The 19,369-nt window shown below is 35.7% G+C and overlaps 1 protein-coding gene across 1 annotated transcript in view; it reads left to right on the top strand.

Moving 5' to 3' along the window:
* Positions 1 to 19,369, top strand: part of ABCA13 (ATP binding cassette subfamily A member 13) — a 489,891-nt gene that overhangs the window by 231,805 nt on the left and 238,717 nt on the right. The window contains exons 40-41 of the mRNA XM_027837266.1: positions 2,470 to 2,627; positions 7,645 to 7,875. Of these exons, the coding sequence (XP_027693067.1) occupies positions 2,470 to 2,627; positions 7,645 to 7,875 (389 nt within the window). The remainder of the gene's footprint in view (positions 1 to 2,469; positions 2,628 to 7,644; positions 7,876 to 19,369) is intronic.

Raw genomic sequence — 19,369 nt, 5'->3', positions numbered from 1 at the left:
ATAGGTCCTTCTCATCTTATGCCTGGACTATTCCAGTAGTTTTCTATTTGATCTCCCTGCACCGAATCTCTCCCTACTCTGATCTATTCTCCCACTGCCAAAGTGATTTTCCTAAAGTATATCTCTGACTTTGACACCTGTTTTCTCAGTTAACACCAATGTCTCTCTGTTACCTTCAAGATCAAATGTAGACCCTCTGTTTGGCATTTAAAACCCTTTAAAACCTGTCCCCTTTCCTTTTTTTTTTCAGTATTCTTACACTTTCCTCCCCTGAACACATTCTATGATCCGCTTCCTTGCATTATTTGCTCTTCTTTGTGCACTCTATCTCCCTTCTCAGTGTTTTTGCACTGGGTGTCCCCTGTGTCTGGAATAATCCCCTCACCCTTATCCCCCAGCCCTAACCCCGTTTTCTTCCATATCTTCGTTCATTTGGCTTTCTTCAAGACTTGGATCAAATCTCACCTTCTCTAGAAAGCCTTCCCTAGTCCCAATCTTTCTGCCTCCCAATACATTAATAGTGCTTTCTGTGATTATATTCCATCTATGTGCATAGCTTTTTACATGTAGTTTTCCAGTTAATTAGTGTTTTTGCCTTTCTTTGTATCCCCAACACTTAGTGTAGTGCCTAGTACACAGTAAGCATTAAACAGGCCTATAAAAGCTAAGTGATTTTTTCAAGGTTGGCAATGCACTGTCATGGATTTGAATTTTGAATCCAGATGCAAAATCCATTGTCTCTGCCATACCAGGTGATATAACTCTCCTGATCAAGTAAATGTCATGAATATAAGTTGTTTAAATTTTGTAACTAGATATAAACCTGACAATAGGTTTTGGTTCATGTCAAAAGCTCATGAAAAAGTCATATGTCTTCAAAGCTTAAAGCACCTGTGATTCATTAGGCTGGGTATTCTTATAATATGTTACATCCCTTCCATGACTCAGAAAATGATTTTCAAGAATTTCTCCAACTTAAAAAAAAAAACTGTTAAAAAATTATGAGACCCTACCATATCCTTCAAGAATATATGACCACTTCCATGCCATGGTGTGCATCAAATTATAGGATCTTATTAGAGGGAAGTTATTTATATAGTACCACCCCTACACACAGCAGAAAGTGGTTGAATCACAAGTTTAAGGGTAGACTTTTTGGGGTAAAGAGCTGTCACTCATACCTCAGTCTTTTTGGTCCTTGGCATATTCACACATATCCTCTATGTTCAACACACACACAGTTTGCAGTGATTACCATCATTCTCAAATAGAAATTAGGGCAATTTTTTCCCCATCCATTAAGAAAAATATTTGTAGAAGTGGTTCTTCGCTTATTGTGCTTACATTTTTGATGCTCATTACTGATCAAAATTTGCATTTTTATTCTTTTATGTTATCATTGCTTCTATAAAAAGGAAGGTATCTTAATAGCAAAAATAGAGTGACTTCAGAAAAGGAATGATAAAAATGATTGGAGATTATTTTTTATTCTAATTTGAAATCTTAATAGCGATTTTTTAAACCTCTCTACATGCCATTAGATGTTCTTTAAGATTAATTAACAACAGGATAACATCAATTAATTGATCATCTGGACCTTTATAAAATGACTTATTTAGCTTTCTTTTATGTTATCTAGAGAAATCCTTAAATATGAAAAACCAATATGGGTTTGTCATTCTGTCATATTATGAAAATAAGAGATAAAATTAATATAGGCCTTTTCTTCATGATAAATGTTTTTGTCTCCTGACTTAAAGTGCATGTATATTAAAAAGGGAATTGAATTTATAAAACATAGACATTAGGGAATGATTATTTCTTTTGAGAAAAGAGCTACTGTGGTATTCCTTTAAATAGTCAGGTTTTCCAATGTACTTACAATGTATTTTAGCCTACAAAAATATATATAAACTTTTCAGAAAAGCATGAAATAATAAAAACCACTATACCATGTAGTAATATGCCCAGAATCAGAGAATTTCAGAGTTGGAGGGGACATTAGAGGTCAGCTAGTCCATCTCTTACCTGAAAAAGAATTGGTCCTATTTTAAATATTTTTATATACATTGGATTTTTGTATTTTTGATCTTTTTGTCACATATACCTGCCAATGGGACCTCTGAATCAAAGGATTTGGACACCTTAGTCCTTTCTTAGCATAGTTCCAGATTGTATTCCCAAATTATTGAGCCATTTCACAGCTCTACCAGCAGTTTATTAGAAGTTACTCAATTTTTAGAGACGACAGTTTCCCTATCAATCATTGAACATTTATTAAGCGCCTACTATGTGCCAAGCACTATGCTATGCTCTGGGTGTACAAGAAGAGGCATAAGACAGTCCCTGAACAGATAATCCCAGAAATCCCTTTCAACATGAAAATTCCAATATTCTACTGGAACTTCATAAGCTTTCTCGAGGGTATTGCAATATAAACTTTGATATTCTTTTAATTTTGAAATACAGGCCGTACCTTAATCTTCACTACACACCATCTGGATGAGGCAGAGGTGCTTAGTGATCGCATTGCCATACTCCAGCACGGGCGACTTAGATGTTCTGGTTCTCCCTCCAGCCTGAAGGAAACCTACGGCCATGGCCTCAGTCTGACGCTGACAAAACAAGTAAGACAAGAAACTAGAACTGTAATTCTATTTTTACAAATCATATTTATGAAGTTTAATGTGTGCTAGGGTACTGTGGAATGCTCTGGAAATCCAAAGGCAAAAACCACACCATCCCTACTCTCTCAAAGAGCCCTAAGTTCTACTTGGGGAAAAGTAATAAATGTTTGTTGTAGAAGCTTTCAGAACATAGTGTTGGATAGTAGAAAGAACCTTTGAATCTGGTGTTAGATAACAGGGGTTTAACTCCTAGGTCCGGTGCCATTGCCACTGTGATAAGTCACTTAAAATTGCCCACGCTTCATTGTCAAAGACCCTCAGAGTTGGAAGGCTGTAGGATACAACTTGTTCCTCTATGGTAATCTCTTCTACAATATCCTCGGCAAGTGGTCGTCCAGTCTTCACTTAAAGACCTCTCTTGATAGAGATATCCCACTATCTCCAGAGACAGTTAAATTTTCTTTGAAATTGCTCTGTTTTCAAGAATTTTTTTTCCATCAAGCCCAAGTCTGCTGCTCTTAAACTTTTTATGATTGATTTTAAGTACCTATAATGTACCAGGCACTGTGCTTAGCACCAAGGATACAAAAAGAAGCAAAAGATAATCCTTGCCTTCAAGGAGCTTGCAATCTAACTTTCACTCATTATCCCTAGTTACAACTATGGCAGCCAAGTAGAATGAACCAAATGCCTCTTCCACATGGTAACCATTCCAGTCCTTTCAAAGCTGTGAAATGAGCACATTGGCCTGGGTAATCTATATAAATGCTTCCAGGTCTGAAGCCTATGAGTTCTTATGCATGAGGCTATTTTCTGTTCTAATTGTATTTATTATGCAACAATTAGTAATAGTAATTATAATTACATGTTGAGTTAAATTTAATATACTAGGTTCTTATTGGGGAATTCCTCATCCTGTCTAGAACTTCAAGATATAGAAATAAGTGTTATACTTGTTTCTTGTTTTTGAGAAAATTAGAATCTTGTTGGTGAGAAAAGATGTTGTCCATCCTTCATTTCTGAAGAGGACCAATGACCTTGGGAGCTATTCAGGCCTTTGGCAGAGACCTGCAGGCTTCTTGGGGAGCAGGCACAGTTTCCTCTCCATATTAAAAATTCTTTATTTTGAATTTATTTAGAAAAAAGAAAAATGGACTTTAAAAGACATTGGGAACTCTGAGTTTCTTGCTTATGGGAGCATCTCACTTGAAAATAGAAATGAAAGAAGTGAACTTGCCTCAGTCCATCTTTGTGGCAGACTGCCCTCTGCCCACAAACACCAGCCTTGGGGAACTCAATGGGTTTGAGTTCAGTGAGCTTTCCAAATAGGGTAGAATGTAGCTCAGCTGGGGTTGGGGGGTAGGAAATGCAGAAGCAGCAGGATGGACACATAAAATGGGCCCTTGAATGGCAGTGTGCCTGCCCCACCCCTACCCCAAGAATATGAGAATAGATAGACATGTAATTCTTAGAGAAAAATGTTGTTGTTATTTGTTCTTCATTCTCAAAGAGGACCATGGCATCAGGAAGGTGATGCTGTGACTAGCAAGTGAATTAGATTTAAGTGAGGGAGGGCTGTGTAAAGTCACCAGCCTTACTTTCTCCTACAGAGCCATCTGGGTCCAGTGGCAAGATATAAATTAGGACAACTGGAGATGAAAAATATGATGTAGTATTGAATTAGTATAAACTGGGGCCAAAAACATATGGTACTGTTTGTAATGGCTTTGCTTAGTCAGGAAGGTAAGAGATCAGTGTTGACATGAATGACCAAGGAAGGCTACAAGGTGGAAGATTTTGAATTTTGAATAGGAGAAGAGAAGACTTAGGGGTCATATATTATATATTTTCAAGTATTTGAAGAGATGTCATGTGACAGAAGGCTTAGACTTGTTCTCCTTGGCTCCATGGGGAAGAACGAGGAGCAGTGGGTAAAAGTTGAAGAATTGTAGATTAAGGCTTGATGGGAAGAAAAACTGCCCAACAAAAAGAACCACACTAAAGAATGAGGTACCTCTGGAAATACTAGCATCTCCAGTGATTGAAGAGAGATCAAGTGAAGACTATGTGACTACCTATTGAGGTTATTGTAAAAAGAATTAATGTACAGGTACAAGTTGGTTTATATAGCCTTTGAGATGGCTTTCAACTCACATTCAGTGATTAGGTGGCCATTTTAGGTGGGGAGTGAAAAATGGCAGAGATGAAAATGGCATGTGTAGGGGATAGTGAAGAGATGAGTTTGTACAGAGTAAAGGTGTGCGCGCGTGTGCGCTCTCTCTCTCCCCATTAGCACAAAGAATAATACCAATAATTCAGGTTTATGAAGTGCTTTAGATATATCTTCTTTGATTCTTACAACAATCCCTCAAGTTAGGTATTATAAAAATGGAGAGGTTACAAGTAACTGGCCCAGGAACACACAGTTAGTAAATTTCCAGGGTGAGATTTGTATCCTGGTATTCATTACTCCAAATTCAGAACTTTATCCTTTATGTGAGAGGTCAGCAAAGTATGGTTCAAGGGCCAGATCCCACTGTTGTCCATTTTTGTATGGCCCACATGTTAAGAAAGATTTTTACGTTTTTAAATGCAGTACAATTTTATTCAAAAATATAAAAAACCACATTCTTACCTGTTGAGCCATGCCAAAAACCAGAAGCAGGCTGGATTTGATCCATGGGCTATAGTTTTCTGTCTCCTGTTCTATGCTGCACTGTCTCATGGATGCTCATCTATCACTTAGTATAGTATTTTATTTAAGCTTCTCCATGACCTCATAAGGTAGTCAGAATAGGTTTTACATTCATAGTTTTAAAGGTGAGGATTTTGGGGCCCTCGCATTCACAGATTCATAGACTTAAAACTATAAGGGACAGTAGAGATCATCCCAACACTTTACAGATGAGGAGACAAGGTCATATAACAGTAAATGGACAGGCTGAGATTCAAAACCATATCTTCCGGCTGCAAATTCAATGTCTTTTTATATTTTTTTATTATTATTATTATTATTTTTTGGCTAGACAATGGGGTTAAGTGACTTGTCCAGGGTCACATAGCTAGTAAGTGTTAAGTGTCTGAGGCCAGATTTGAACTCGGGTCCTCCTGACTCCAAGACCAGAGCTGTATCCACTGTGCCACCTAGCTGCCCCTAGTCTTTTTCACCATATTATAGTTTCTCATGAACAAAAAAAAATGTTTTAGAAATATTAGTATGGTTGAGGTATATAGCATGGATTGGCAGTAAAGAAATACTAGTTAGAGAGATATTTTAGGGTAGAAGTATTGAACACATAGGCCACATGCTCATAACACTCCCAAGTTGGCTCAAATAAGATTAAAATGTATTTCCTTTCTGGTTTTAATGTGTTGACTTATATATGTATATCTTTACACACACACATGAACATGTGTGATTTTCTAAGTCAATATGTGACTCACAGGGATCCTCATGTATGGTTTAGGGCTCTCATTTCTATTCAAGTTTGACACCACTGTTTAAAGAGAATTGTGTTGAATTGAATGTATGATGTGTTTCAATTTGATCAATGTGATCACTTTCAATGATGTGTTTAAGAGCCCAACTGTGTTGAAGGCTTGGCTTATGGTAGCAGCTATGGTAGTATACATAGATAAAATCAAAATGTGTTTTGAAAGAAAAATTGAGAAAGCAGTTAAATACTTGATATAGTGATAAAAGAGAGGGAAGAGTTAATGATAAATCCAAGATTTGAGAATAGGTGATTGGGAGAATGATGGTGCCATTGACAGAAATGGGCTACCTGGAAAAATATGGTTTAGGAGAGAAGATGACTTTAATTTTTAATATTTTGAGTTTGAGATGATGGAAAGACATCTAGTTATAAATATCTTGAAGACAGTTGAAATTATGAGAAGGGAAGTTAGGTCAATATCAGAATTTTGGTTGCAGATTTTAGAGCCATTACTATAAAAGTGGTAGTGGAAGCCATAAAAGTATAACTCATTGATGGAAAGTGTAGGCAGAATAAATGGCTTATGATTGAATCTTGGAGGACTTCCATATTAAGTGGATGGTAAGAAGATGAACTAATAAAATAAATACTCAATAAATGTTTGTAATGAGAATGAAAAAGAGAAAAGGCACAAAGAGTGCAATGTCATGAAGTCCAAAGAAAGTTTCGAGGATGGGATGGTCAGCAATGTTTAATACAACAAAATGGTCAAAGAGAATTATGATAGATAAGAAAGGATCATTGGATTTGGCAAGAAAGGGCAACAGATTGACTTTTAGGAATCAGTTTCATTATAGTGGTGGAGACAGAAAGCACAATGTAGAGGGTTTCTGAAATAATAGCAACTGAAGTGATAGTCATTCAAAAAATCTGCAAGTCAATGAAAGGAAGGCAAATGAAGATAACTTTAATGACCTATCATTAGTAAGCCATGGGCTTTCAATTTCTCCATCCGTCTCCCCCACCATAGTAGGGATGAATTTGTTTCTCCATCCACTGTCTCTTTTGATTACATATTTGTACCTAGGTAAAGGGCATAGAAAAGCAGGCCAATGTTTTGGCGTTTAATTCAGAGTTCCAACCAACTGAGGTTTTCTTTTTATGAATAAACAGAAACTCTGGTTTTGTTTTCTCATATTGAAGGCCAAACAGGTTCAGGTACTCAGAATACAGTGGTAGTAGTAAGGCAGTAAACTAAAACATTGTGGTTATCTATAGGCACGTAGGCAATTTTTGTCCTGTATAAATCCTAGAGTTGAATTTAGGTGACCTTCAAGGTAGGGAGAGATGAAATAAATAATGTATTTATGAAGGTGTCTTGTGCCTGAGTTGATTTCTATTTGAAATAAACACATAGTCCATGCTGCTGCATGTGTCAGTGGATGGCTACTTCGACTTTGCTTAATTTGAATTCTAGTTCTGATAGAATGTGTAATGATTAATTCAAATCAACTGATGTCTGTTTGAGGTACTTGAGGATTTCACCTCTTTTCTCTGTTATTCTCCCATCTTCTTTGTAGCCTTTCATTCTGGAGATCCAAGATGCCAAGGACATAGATCGAGTTACATCTCTGATACAGATCTACATTCCACAAGCATTTCTTAAAGAAAATGGTGGAAATGAGCTGACTTATGCAATTCCAAAGGATACAGATAAAGCATGCTTTAAAGGCCTCTTTCAGGCTCTGGATCAAAACCTACATCATCTGCATCTAACTGGCTATGGAATTTCAGATACCACCTTAGAAGAGGTATTTGGCATTTCTTGTTTTTATCACTCCTTGCAACCGCCTTGTAATATCTCTGATTAGTCAAAATTTAAGACCTCTCCTCCCATTCCCATTTGTACTTTTACAGTCGCACATTTCTTTTACCTTGCACCTAACAAAATGAGTTTTGCATGGAGATAGAAAGAGAAAGAAATATAAGGGAATAAGGAAAAATATTAAATGCCTGTATTTATTTTAATTTTCTGGTCCATCTCATATTTTTGTGTCAAAGATAATTGTGAGTTTAAGACAGCATTAGATAATCTTGTCTTTTTATTCAGAGGACTTTTCATCCAATCTTAGTAGATATGCTAAATGCTTCCTATCAGTAGATCATTCTGTGATCTTTAACTGAAGCAATGGTATCAGTGATTTAAAACTGATGAACTTGGTTACCTGTGGTAGCAATATCTTAGTCATATATTTGCACTGCTAACAGCTGCAGAAGGGGGCCATGAATCTTTCAGAATCAAATCTTTTTAGAAGAATTTTACATTGCATCCTTTGAAAACCCCAGAAATATTGCATGATCAGCTTTTGCATGAAGACTTTAGAAACATTTCTTTGGAACCTAAAGTCATGCTGTGAAACCTATTTTTAAAAATATAAATAGTAATGACATACATTTAAGTAGCACTTAGAGTTTAGAAATATGTATAGCCTTGGTTTAGTTTCATATAACTCAGCCCGTTTATTTTGCCGATAAAGTAAGTGAGGCCAGGGAGGTTGATTGATTTGATTAAGGTCATACAGGTAATAAGTGGCATAGATACGACGTGAACCCATGACTTCTAACTGAAAACCCAGTGCCTTATATATTGAAGTGAGGGAGAGCTTTAATTTTGAGATCTATATGTCTGCTGGTTCTGAAAAATTCAGGCACTAAGAGAATGGTGTTGAATTAATACCACAAGGAAAAAATGCTTTCATTCAAAGTGGTAGTAATTCCAAGTTGATGGATCATTATTCTTGGTGACCATTGTGAGTTTTTGACAAATGAGTAACAAAGCTGACTACTTTCTGGATGTAATGTGACTGATTATTTTTTTTTTAACCAAAAAGTTGACTTAAAAAAAAGCTGGTTTGAAGTTACAAGATGAACTTTTTTTCCTAAGGCCATAGAACATTATGTGGATGAAAGTAGATCATCTAAGGTTAATTCAATATGGTTCAGTGGAAACAATTCTAGAATTGAAGTCAGCATCTTAGATTTGAGTGTTGGTTTCGCCAATTACTACCTGCGTGACCTTGGACAATCAAGCCTCACTTTCCTCGTGCATAACATGAAGGGACTAGACTAAAACACAGATATCCTTTCAAACTTTCTTCTGCCCACCATCTACCTGCTCCTCTTATATAAATATATGTTTCTATCTTTGGTCATGGAAAGTATTTGTGGTAAGAAGTCCTTAGGTTTTTTCCGATGATGTCCTGCTCTCCTTGTTACACATAATAAAAGCATCCTCCTCACTCCCTCCCCTTTTTCTGTGTATATTTGTCCTAAGCAGTGACTGGTCATACCCAGTTCTTCTTACAGCAACCTCAGGTTAAAGTTCCTTTGAAAATATATAATTGCAATATTGTATGTTGCTTAAATTTTGGTATATATCAAATTCTCTTGTTTGTAAGACTGCCTTATATCTGATACACTTCCCATCTCACTTGGTATTTCTAATCAAAGTATAATGAAATAAAATTATCTTGTTATGTCTTTCAAGTCCTCTTACCGTATGCATGGGAGACATCTTGATGGAGTACAGCCTTTTAAGTGGAGCTTTGCTTCACAAAATCAAATATTTTTATGAACCAAGTAAGAAAAATAGGGGTGTCTTATGTTCCTTGTACCCTTTAGTTAGTTGCTCGACTTTAAAGATGTTTTCTGCTAAACATGTTATCCATGAAAGCTTTCTAGTTCTTTGATCATCCTTTCCAAGGATGCCTTCAATAATTATGTAGATCAGTGGTTTCAAAATCAAATAGAAACTGAGGCCACTAAACCACACATGAGGATCCCAGTGGGCTACATTTTGACCTAGAAATGACATATTAGCATTATCTATATTATATTATATTATATTTTTATTTGGTGAAATATTTCCCAATTACATTTTAATCTGGTTCAGGCTGCACTGAGAAGTGCTGCAGGAGGACTGCATGTTTGACACCTCTGGTGTAGATTATTCCCATAAATATTTTTGTAGAGATGGGAACATATACACATGGATCAGAAATTATTGCTATTTAGGCAATTGATATTTTAAATTGTTAATAATGTTTATTTTTTTCTCTAAGTATTTGCAATCTCTTGTCCTTACCAAGACCAACACTTCTACATGTGTCCTTTTGCCTCCTTTAAGAGATTGCAACTTCAGTTATCTCTTGTCTCTCTCTAGTTTCCAACCTCTCTCTTTTACTGGTTCTTTCCCTATTGCTTTTGCACAAGTCCAAGTATCATAGAACCTTAAAAAAACAAGCAAACATTTTCATTTGACTCTACCATTTCCTCAAGCTATCATCCTATATATCTTCTTACATTCTCAGCCAAATACCTTGAAAAGTAGGCTTGCTGACTCCATTTCTCCTCTCATTTTTCAACCCCTCTGTAGTCTGATTTCTGATGTTATCATTAAGCTTTCTTCAAAGTTACAGATAATATCTTAATTGCAAGTCCTATGGTCTTTTCTCAGCCATCATTCTTCGCTGGTTATCTGCTTCATTTGACAATAGTGATCATTATCTCCTCCTGGATAGTCTTTCCTTTGTGGGCTTTCATGGTAGCAGGTAGATGGAAGAGAGAATAGAGCTCTGGACCTGGAGTCAAGAAGGCCTGGATTCAAATCCAGCCTCAGACATTTCTGTGACTTTGTCCAAGTCGTTTAACCTCTGTCTCCCTCAATTTCCTCATTTGTAAAATGGGAATAGTAATAGCACCCACCTTGCAGCTTTGTTGTGAAGATAAAATTAGACCATATTTGTTTTTCTAACCTTAAAGCACTATATAAATGCTAGCTATTATTGTTTCATGACATTACTCTCTTGGTTGTCCTTCTACTTGTCTATATGGCCCCTTCTAAGTCTCCCTTGCTGGTTCATACAGATCATGCTTTTTAACTGAGGGTGTTCCCCAAGTTTCTGTCCTAGGTTCTCTCCTCTTCTCCATCTACATTCTCCCTCTTGTTGACCTTATCATCTCCCATGTATTTAATTATTGCTTCTATGCTGATAACTCTCATATTCCATAACTCTCATAATCCATATCCATAACCCCAGACTCTCTCCTTAGTTTTATTCCCACACTACTAATTACCTGATGGAAATTTCAAAATGGGTGTCTTGAAGACATATCAAAATTAACACATCCAAAACAGAACTCATTTTCTTCCCCTTCCCCAAACCACTTCTCTACTACACATTTGAGCTATGTGACCTTGGGCAAATTTTCTAACCTTTCAATGACCCAGGCTAATTTATAAGATTACAAATTGCATAACAGAAATACAAATGGCATTGGTAGTCCCTTACTGGGAACTCCCCATGCAAATAAAATCACAGGTTTGGTATAATAAAAGATTTAATCCTTTTCTTTTTTATGATTGTATTTAGTGTTCACTATAACCAATCACTATGTCTATGTTCTAAATCTTCTTTAAGAAAATATTAACAACATAGGCTTCAGGCTTTGGTGATATAAGACTTTGGCTTCTTTTTTTTTTTTTACTCTTGACCGATATTTTCTAATATATTTTTTATATCCTCCTCTATATCCACCTTTACATTGGAGTCAGTGGATGACAGAAGAAAATTTCAATTGAATGAACCATGCACAAAAAGGTATACCCTTCACAAAGATAAGATTAACTTAGAATAGGGGTAGTTCCTTTCCCCAACAGGACTTAGAGCAAGGGTTCTTAAAATTGAGCCTTTCCTTCAGTTACAACCAAGAAACCCCCAAACATTATTCTGAGAATGGGTTCATGAGGCTCTTTAGACTGCCAAAAGGGCCCATGACATTAAAGAAAAATGGATAAGAATCCCTGGCCTAGAGTCTAGTAAGAGAGATGAGTCATGTATAGAAATGACTGTAATACAAAGCAAAATGCATAAAGCACATCCGTATCAAGGTAAAAGTTAGAATAAAACAATGCCTTGTCCTGTGTAAAATTCCCCAGTGGTTTTTGCAAATGTCCTTTGTTATTCCAGTGTAGAAGCAGTCTGCATACCAGCTTTAGGCCTCTTGCCTTTGGTTGTACATGTGTTCAGACAATTTTGTAATTCTCCGTAAATTTGGGTTTACAAGGCCAGCTGCCAAGAGAAGCAAATACTGTCATTAAAATATTGGTCCTGAATAGAGATTTGTCAGACACTAGTGGTCATAGTTTCTGATGTGTGGATAATAAGTAGAAAGACTACCAAAATAGCTCTCTGTTTGTAGATTTGATGCATCTCAGTTGGCATAAATCATTGGCTTTCCCAAGTCACTGGTGGGCATCATTTCCTAAAAATGTTTCAACTTCCTGGTACTCATTAGAAAGGCAGGACAGAGTTAGAGGGTGCTTTGTTTTTTGAGCTGTAATGAAGGAGAAGCACTATTTATTCATTGATGCCCACATGTGAAACTACTGGCATCAGAAATTTTTCAAAAGCATCTACTGGAGAAGGTTATAATTTTTTTTACTTATACTAAATCTATATCCAGGTCATATAAACTCCTGAAAGGAATCATAATTATGGATTATAAAACACTTCCTTGTTGCCAGATATTTATTGTTATTAACTTTGAAATCACAGAGGTAAAAGGGTCCTCAAGAGATCATGTGATCTAGAATCTTGACTTCAGTCAAGTGAAGGCCTCTCACGCTGTAGATTAATATGTGTATTATCTTCTTGAATATATCCAGAGATGGAATCTTTCTGGAGTTAGACTGTTTCCATCGAAAACAGTAGTTTTGCACAAATATAAATTTTTTAAAAATTAAAAATATCTTTACTTTTAGATAAAAATACTTTTAAAAAGTACATAAAACATTTATATTTTACTTACTATTAATATAACTTATGTATCAAGTTCCAAAAGTTTTAGTGAGGTTTCAAGCTCTAACAACTTCAGAAGTACAAATGCTGCATATTCACAAAAACACTTAAAAGTTTAATTATTTTGATTATATTTCTTTTACACATTTTGTTTTATGGATTTTGAAAAATAAATTTTTTAATTTTGATGTTAGCAACATGGGACACCTGGTAATTATGCATCACATGTGTGACAGTTTCAGGATGACACTTTTTTCATACCGGTGGCTGGGTAGAGAAGGTTCCTTTTTTGGCGAGTACAATCACCTGATCTATTTCCTTTAGAGAGGAGGTCAGGTCAAAACTATTGTGCATGCATTAAAACCTCGTTGTTTGATGTTCTTAAAGCTAGGATTACAAATTCAATCCTTTTAGTCACTGAGCAGCAGCTGATTAAAGTTTTCACAAAGTTAAAAAATCGACCAGAGTGATACATAGCATAAATGTAATTATGCTGAATTTTAGTAAGAAATGTCAATATATTTTAAAAAATAATAATTAACCTTTCAAATGATTTTGTAAGTTTGTAGCATTTGTGCTTCTAAAATTTCAACAACTTCAGCTTTTATTGCTTAAAATTATCCTAAGAATTTATGGACATCCTGTATATAAAACACTTCCCTCATATCAAATCAGTGATGTGAGTAATGCTGTTATTATTATCTCCACCTTTAAGATGAGGAAGCTGAGAGAGGTTTACTTGATGTATTCATGGTCATGAAGCTAATAAAATTTGGAAAAGACAGAAGAATTTGAATGCAATATCCAGTGTGATATCCAGGAGAACTTAAAAAATACTTCTGGTATAAATATTTACCTTCTTTCATTTTCACACATTGGTTCACTTTCCAAACAAAAACTAATTTTCAAATGCCCATTTTCCTTCCTTGTGCCTTTTCTTTGCAAATGAAATTTGTTTCATCTTTTCTTCATGTATTTTCAATTTGCATGCATAGCCCTCAGAATTAAATATTTGCTGACATTTACACTTTTTCACAAATTGCTATTCTTGACTTCTCATGTAGTTTTTATTCTAATTATAGTTTTAGTCTTCCACAAAGTGCTACTTTGATACTTTATTGCAGCATAGAGGTCATCATGGGTTCTCAAAGTCTATATCAGTACAGTGCAAAGTCTGATAGGTTCTGCCATTCCAGAAAATCTTTAGTTATGGTCCCAGTTACAGTCTGAGTCTGCTTTTCAAGCATCAGCCTCGCTAATTATGAAGAGACTCATCACTAGAGGTGGGTGATGATGATTTCTTTGGCCATGGCAACCCATGAAACAGAAAAATACAAAATGGTCTTCAGTCCTGTTTGCCCCTTTTTGGTTTCATGGATGTGCTACTGGAGTATTTTTATCATGTGTATCTTAACATCCTTATTGTAAATAAAAAGTCAGAAGGAAGAAGCCGCTAAATGGAAGGATGATCCACAAGTTCTCCTAGACAAATGAAGGGACTGGCAAGGGACTTAATTTCGTGATGTGTCTATAGGGAGCAATAATATATCATTACATGGGACATAGAGGCATCATCTATCTATCTATCTATCTTTCTATCTATCTCTCTATCTATCTATCTATGTTGTTCAGTTGTTTTCAGTCATGTCTGATTCTTTGTGACCTCTTTTGGGATTTTCTTGGCAAAGATACTGTAGTGGTTTGCGATTTCTTCCTCCAGTTCCTTTTACAGATGAGGAAACTAAGGCCAGCAGGGTTAAGTGACTTGTCTAGGATCACGTAACTAGTAAGTGTCTGGAGCTAGATTTGAGTCAGGTCTTCTTAACTCCAGGGACAGAACTTTATTCACTGTGCCACCTAGCTGGTCTGTACATATCTGTATCTGTATCTATATCTGTGTATCTATATCTATCTATTGATATCTATTTATGTCTACAGATTTAACTATAGCTATAGCATCTAGCATCTAGTAGCTTAGGGACAACACAAGCTTAAAACATGGATTTGTTTATGAAATACTATAGAAGATAATTGAAGATTATGAACATTATCACATCATAAAATAAAAAGAATTAATAGTTTGTTGAACTAGTTAAAAGAAAGTTTGGTGTGAGATTCAATTAAATAAAGGTACCATTTTTCAAAGATTAAAAGAAGACAGTAAACAGATGAAAAATGGAAAAGGCCCACAAAGATTTTTAAAATGAAAGATTTGTTCTGATAAATGGAAATGTCTGTGCAAAAAACCTCTCTCCACTGGTGTGGATCTGCAAGTCATCTATTTGTAAGTTAGTCTGTAATTTAGAGGTTTGCCTAGATACTTCCCAATAGTCACAAAGCTAATAAAAATTAATAGCTGCCATTTATTTAGCACTTTAAGGTTCACAAAGTGCTGAGCAAATATCTCATTTTATCCTCACAATGATCCTGGGAAGTAAGTGCTATTTTTTCTCCTTTTTACAAATGAGGAAACTGAGGCAGTCAGAGATTAAAGAGCTTGCCCAAGGTCACATAGCTAGCAAATGTCTGAGGCTGGATTTGTTCTCAGGTCTTTCTGACTCCAGAGCTAGTACTCTATCTACTGCAGCACTGAGCTGCCTACTATTTATCAGAAGCAGGACTTTAATCCAGGTCTTCATAACTCCAAGGCCAGCCCTTTGTCTATTACCTTTATACCACCTCACATTTCTATCATTGATATCAATAGTCTACTTGAAATACACTCTCAATCTCTTTCACCATTTCCAGTTCTCCTTTTCCCCTATCTTTAGGGGAAAATAAGTAGTAGTAGTAGTATATATAGTAATGTAAATCTTCTTTACTTTTTTTTGTATAAACTTCAATGTTTCAATCAATTTGTGTTCTTTTTGAGGTGAGTATTCCATAGAGGGATGCAGATTGCAAACCACTCATACATTTCAATCTTTGTTCACATTCATGATTCTTATTTGTATTGTTCTATGAATTCAATCTTCCACCTACCTAACATAGTCATTCCTCTAGATATTTTTCCACTGTAACATTCGTCTATGATCCCTCACTCAGTATGTAACTGATCCACCCATTTTTCCGATAGTCCATTTATTGAATGATATAAGTTTTGCCATTTCCTACAAGCAAACAGTTATTGGCAATTATATTATACTTTTTTCATTTTCTTTATATATTTTAAGTACTCACTCTTCCCTGGAAGAGAACAGATTGTTGAATGAATTGCTTAAGTGAAATCATCTGGTTAGAAAAAAGACCAATTGACCCATGTAGCCACCGTTCATTCACCAGTTGCCTGGAAGCCAAATTCCACCAACCTACTGGGCCAGTCTTCTAAACTATTAAGTGATGTCAAATGAAACAAGCAACATATATTGCATAGAAAGTCTTGCCTTATCATCCTGGTAACTTTTATTTCTTTTCTCACCCGTTTAATAGAGAAATACTAGTAACATTTGTAGTGTCTTTAGACATTTAATCAATTTGTCTGAAACTGTAATTAATTGTAGTCTTGGATAGGAATTCACAGCTAGTTCAGGAAAAGGTTTCTTCCCAATCTAGGCTCACTAGAATATAACCTCCCCAGGTTCTCCCTTTTGCTTGCTCAGTTGTTTCTTTTAATGTGACTAGACAGTCAGCAATTTTCTGCCCCTTTATGGTACATTTTATGCCTCTTATATCTGCCTACTTGGTAACAGAATTCCCACAAAGATCTTATAATCTGTACTGAGCAGCCTCAGCAGCCTTCTCTTTGTGCTATCTGCCTTTTTTCACTTTTATCATCATCAATAACCCCTAGGCCATGATTTTTTAAAAAAAGCAGTCTTAACTCTTCTGGCTGCCCCATAGAACTTTTGACTCATACTGAACTTTTTGTCCATAAAAACACCAAGGCAATTTCATAGAAATAACTCTCTCACCCTCACCGCATCCTGTACCTATGCTGCAGGTTTTCCAAAAAATATAAATGAAAGATTTTGCAGTGGCCCACCTTAAACTTTATTGCTTTAAATTTTAATCCACCCCATCATTTGAGCTTAGTGACATTTAGTTTTTGATTCTAACATGTACCACATTAGTTATTTCTCCCAGCGTCTGATGGTAGATAACTTCCAAATTCTTTTCCATATTTAAAGCTCTCCAATGATGTCTTTAGAAGACATCAAATATGAGTTACTCATTTTACAGGTAGAGAAAATTAGGCCCAGAGAAATGAAATAACTTGTCTTAGGTCATATTATTCAAAAATTAAATAAATGCCAAAAGAGGCAGGGGATATAGTGGGAAGAGGGATGCAATTAGGGACAGAGGGATTGGGTTCCAATCCTGGGGGAAAGAATGACTGTTTAAACTTGGGGCAAATCACTTCACTTCTGGGTCTTAATTTCCTCATCTGTAAATTGGATGAGATGACCTCCAATGACCCTTTCAGGTTTAAACCTGGTACTTTATTGATTTATCAGTCTTAGACCTAAGAAACTAGACAGTTCTCTTAGAATAACTTCCTAACCTATACATTGAACTGCTTACCTTCTCAGGGAGGGAGGAAGGGAGAGAATTTGGAACTCAACATTTTAAAAATGAATATTAAAAATTGGTTTTACATGTAATTGGGAAAAAATAAAAAAATAAGAACAACTTCCTAAGTGTCTGGCTCTTGGTAAAAAATATTATTAACTCAGATTTACATCAGCATGATGTAGTGAGGAGGTACCTGCGCATGGAGTCAAGAGAATCCTGCCCTTAACATTTTCTAGCTGAGTCTAGGCAAGTCACTTAAACTCTTTTTTGTTTTTTTTTTCATAACATTGTATAATAAAAAAAGATGATTGCACATGAAACTGCAAATCAATCATGTACAACTTGCTATTCCTTTTAAACATATATGAAAGTTATCATGTAAATTTCTTTTTTTTCCTTTTTCCTCTCTCCTTTCCCCTCTAGATGGCTACCATTAGACACAAATTATATCTATATGTGTGTGTGTGTGTGTGTGTGTGTGTGTGTGTGTGTGTGTAAAATCATTCTATACATACTCCTGTTTGTTAGTTCTTTCTACGGATGCAGATAGCATCTTCCTTCATAGGTCCATTGTAGTTAATTTGGGTATTTATAATAGTCAAAATGACTTAGTCGCTCAAAGATGTTCTCAAAACAATATTGCTGTTACTGTACATAATGTTATCTTGGTTCTGCTCATTTTGCTCTTCATTATTTCATGTAAATTTATTCATTTTTTTCTAAAATCAATGAGCTAATCATTTCTTATGGCATGGTAATATTCCATCATAGTCATATACTACAGCTTGTTGAGCCATTCCCCAATTGCTGGGCATCTCCACAATTTCCAGTTCTTTGCTACCACAAAGAGAGCTGCTGTAAATATTTTAGAACATATAGGTTCTTTTCCTTTTCCCTTAATTATCTTGGGAAACAGACCTAGTAGTGGTAAGGCTAAGTCAAAAGGTATAGGCAGTTCAATAACTCTTTGGGCATAATTCCAGATTGCTCTCCAAAATGGTTGTATCAATTCACAGTTCCACCAATAATGAACTAGTGTCCTAATTTTTCCACATCTCCAGCCATAAGACAGGATTAATATCTATAATACTTACCTCACAGAGTAATTCTGAGAATCATTTGAGATAATATGCGTAAAAGTACCATATCGGTGTTATCTATCCTATTTCCATAATCAGACATTTCTATACCTACACTGACATTATGTTTTCCACATCAAAATCCTTTGAAGTAATTAAAGTAAATATTAGGAATATGGACTGACATGTGATTTCATTGACATAGGGAACCCCTAGGTAAGGAAACTCCCTGTAGCAATTCAGGTTGCTACCTTCTCTGCAACTTACAGCCTTAGGGATTTGAATAGAGAAATTAAGTGATTTGCTCAGGGTCACAAAGCCAGTATATATGAGGCAGAATTTGATTTCAGGACTTTCTTACTTCAAAGCTAGCTCTTTATCCATCATGCTATGTTATCTCTTTGTGTAAGTATTACATATTATCATTTTTGAGGGAAAGAAACTTATGCTTAGAGACATTAAATCGCTCACCTAGATTCATACAACTAGGAAATGTTGGAACTGAGAGTTGAACTCCAATGTTATGATCCATTAATTCCAGGCTTCATTCTTGGACCTTACTTCTAGCTCTCACATTATATTATTCCTCTGTAACCAACTGCTGCTTGAATTTCCACTGAATTGTAGACTGGATGTAACCTCAGATGTTATTTAGGTGAACCTCTACCAGAAGCATTAATTCCCTCTTTAGCATCCCCAATAATTGGTCTTCCAGTCTCCGTCTAAATACTTCAAGTGACAGAGAACTCACTGTATCATAGGATAGTCTCTTATTCAGAATAGGAAATGGAGAAATCCAACACAATGGAGGACAATTCATTACATTAGCTGATCCACTGAAAGCTTTCCAGCAT

The sequence above is a fragment of the Vombatus ursinus genome, unplaced genomic scaffold (assembly GCF_900497805.2).
Source record: "Vombatus ursinus unplaced genomic scaffold, bare-nosed wombat genome assembly UNPS02014820.1, whole genome shotgun sequence".
NCBI lineage: Eukaryota > Metazoa > Chordata > Mammalia > Diprotodontia > Vombatidae > Vombatus > Vombatus ursinus.
Note: the sequence above shows the minus strand (reverse complement) of the source record. Positions and strands in the feature narration are given on the sequence as shown.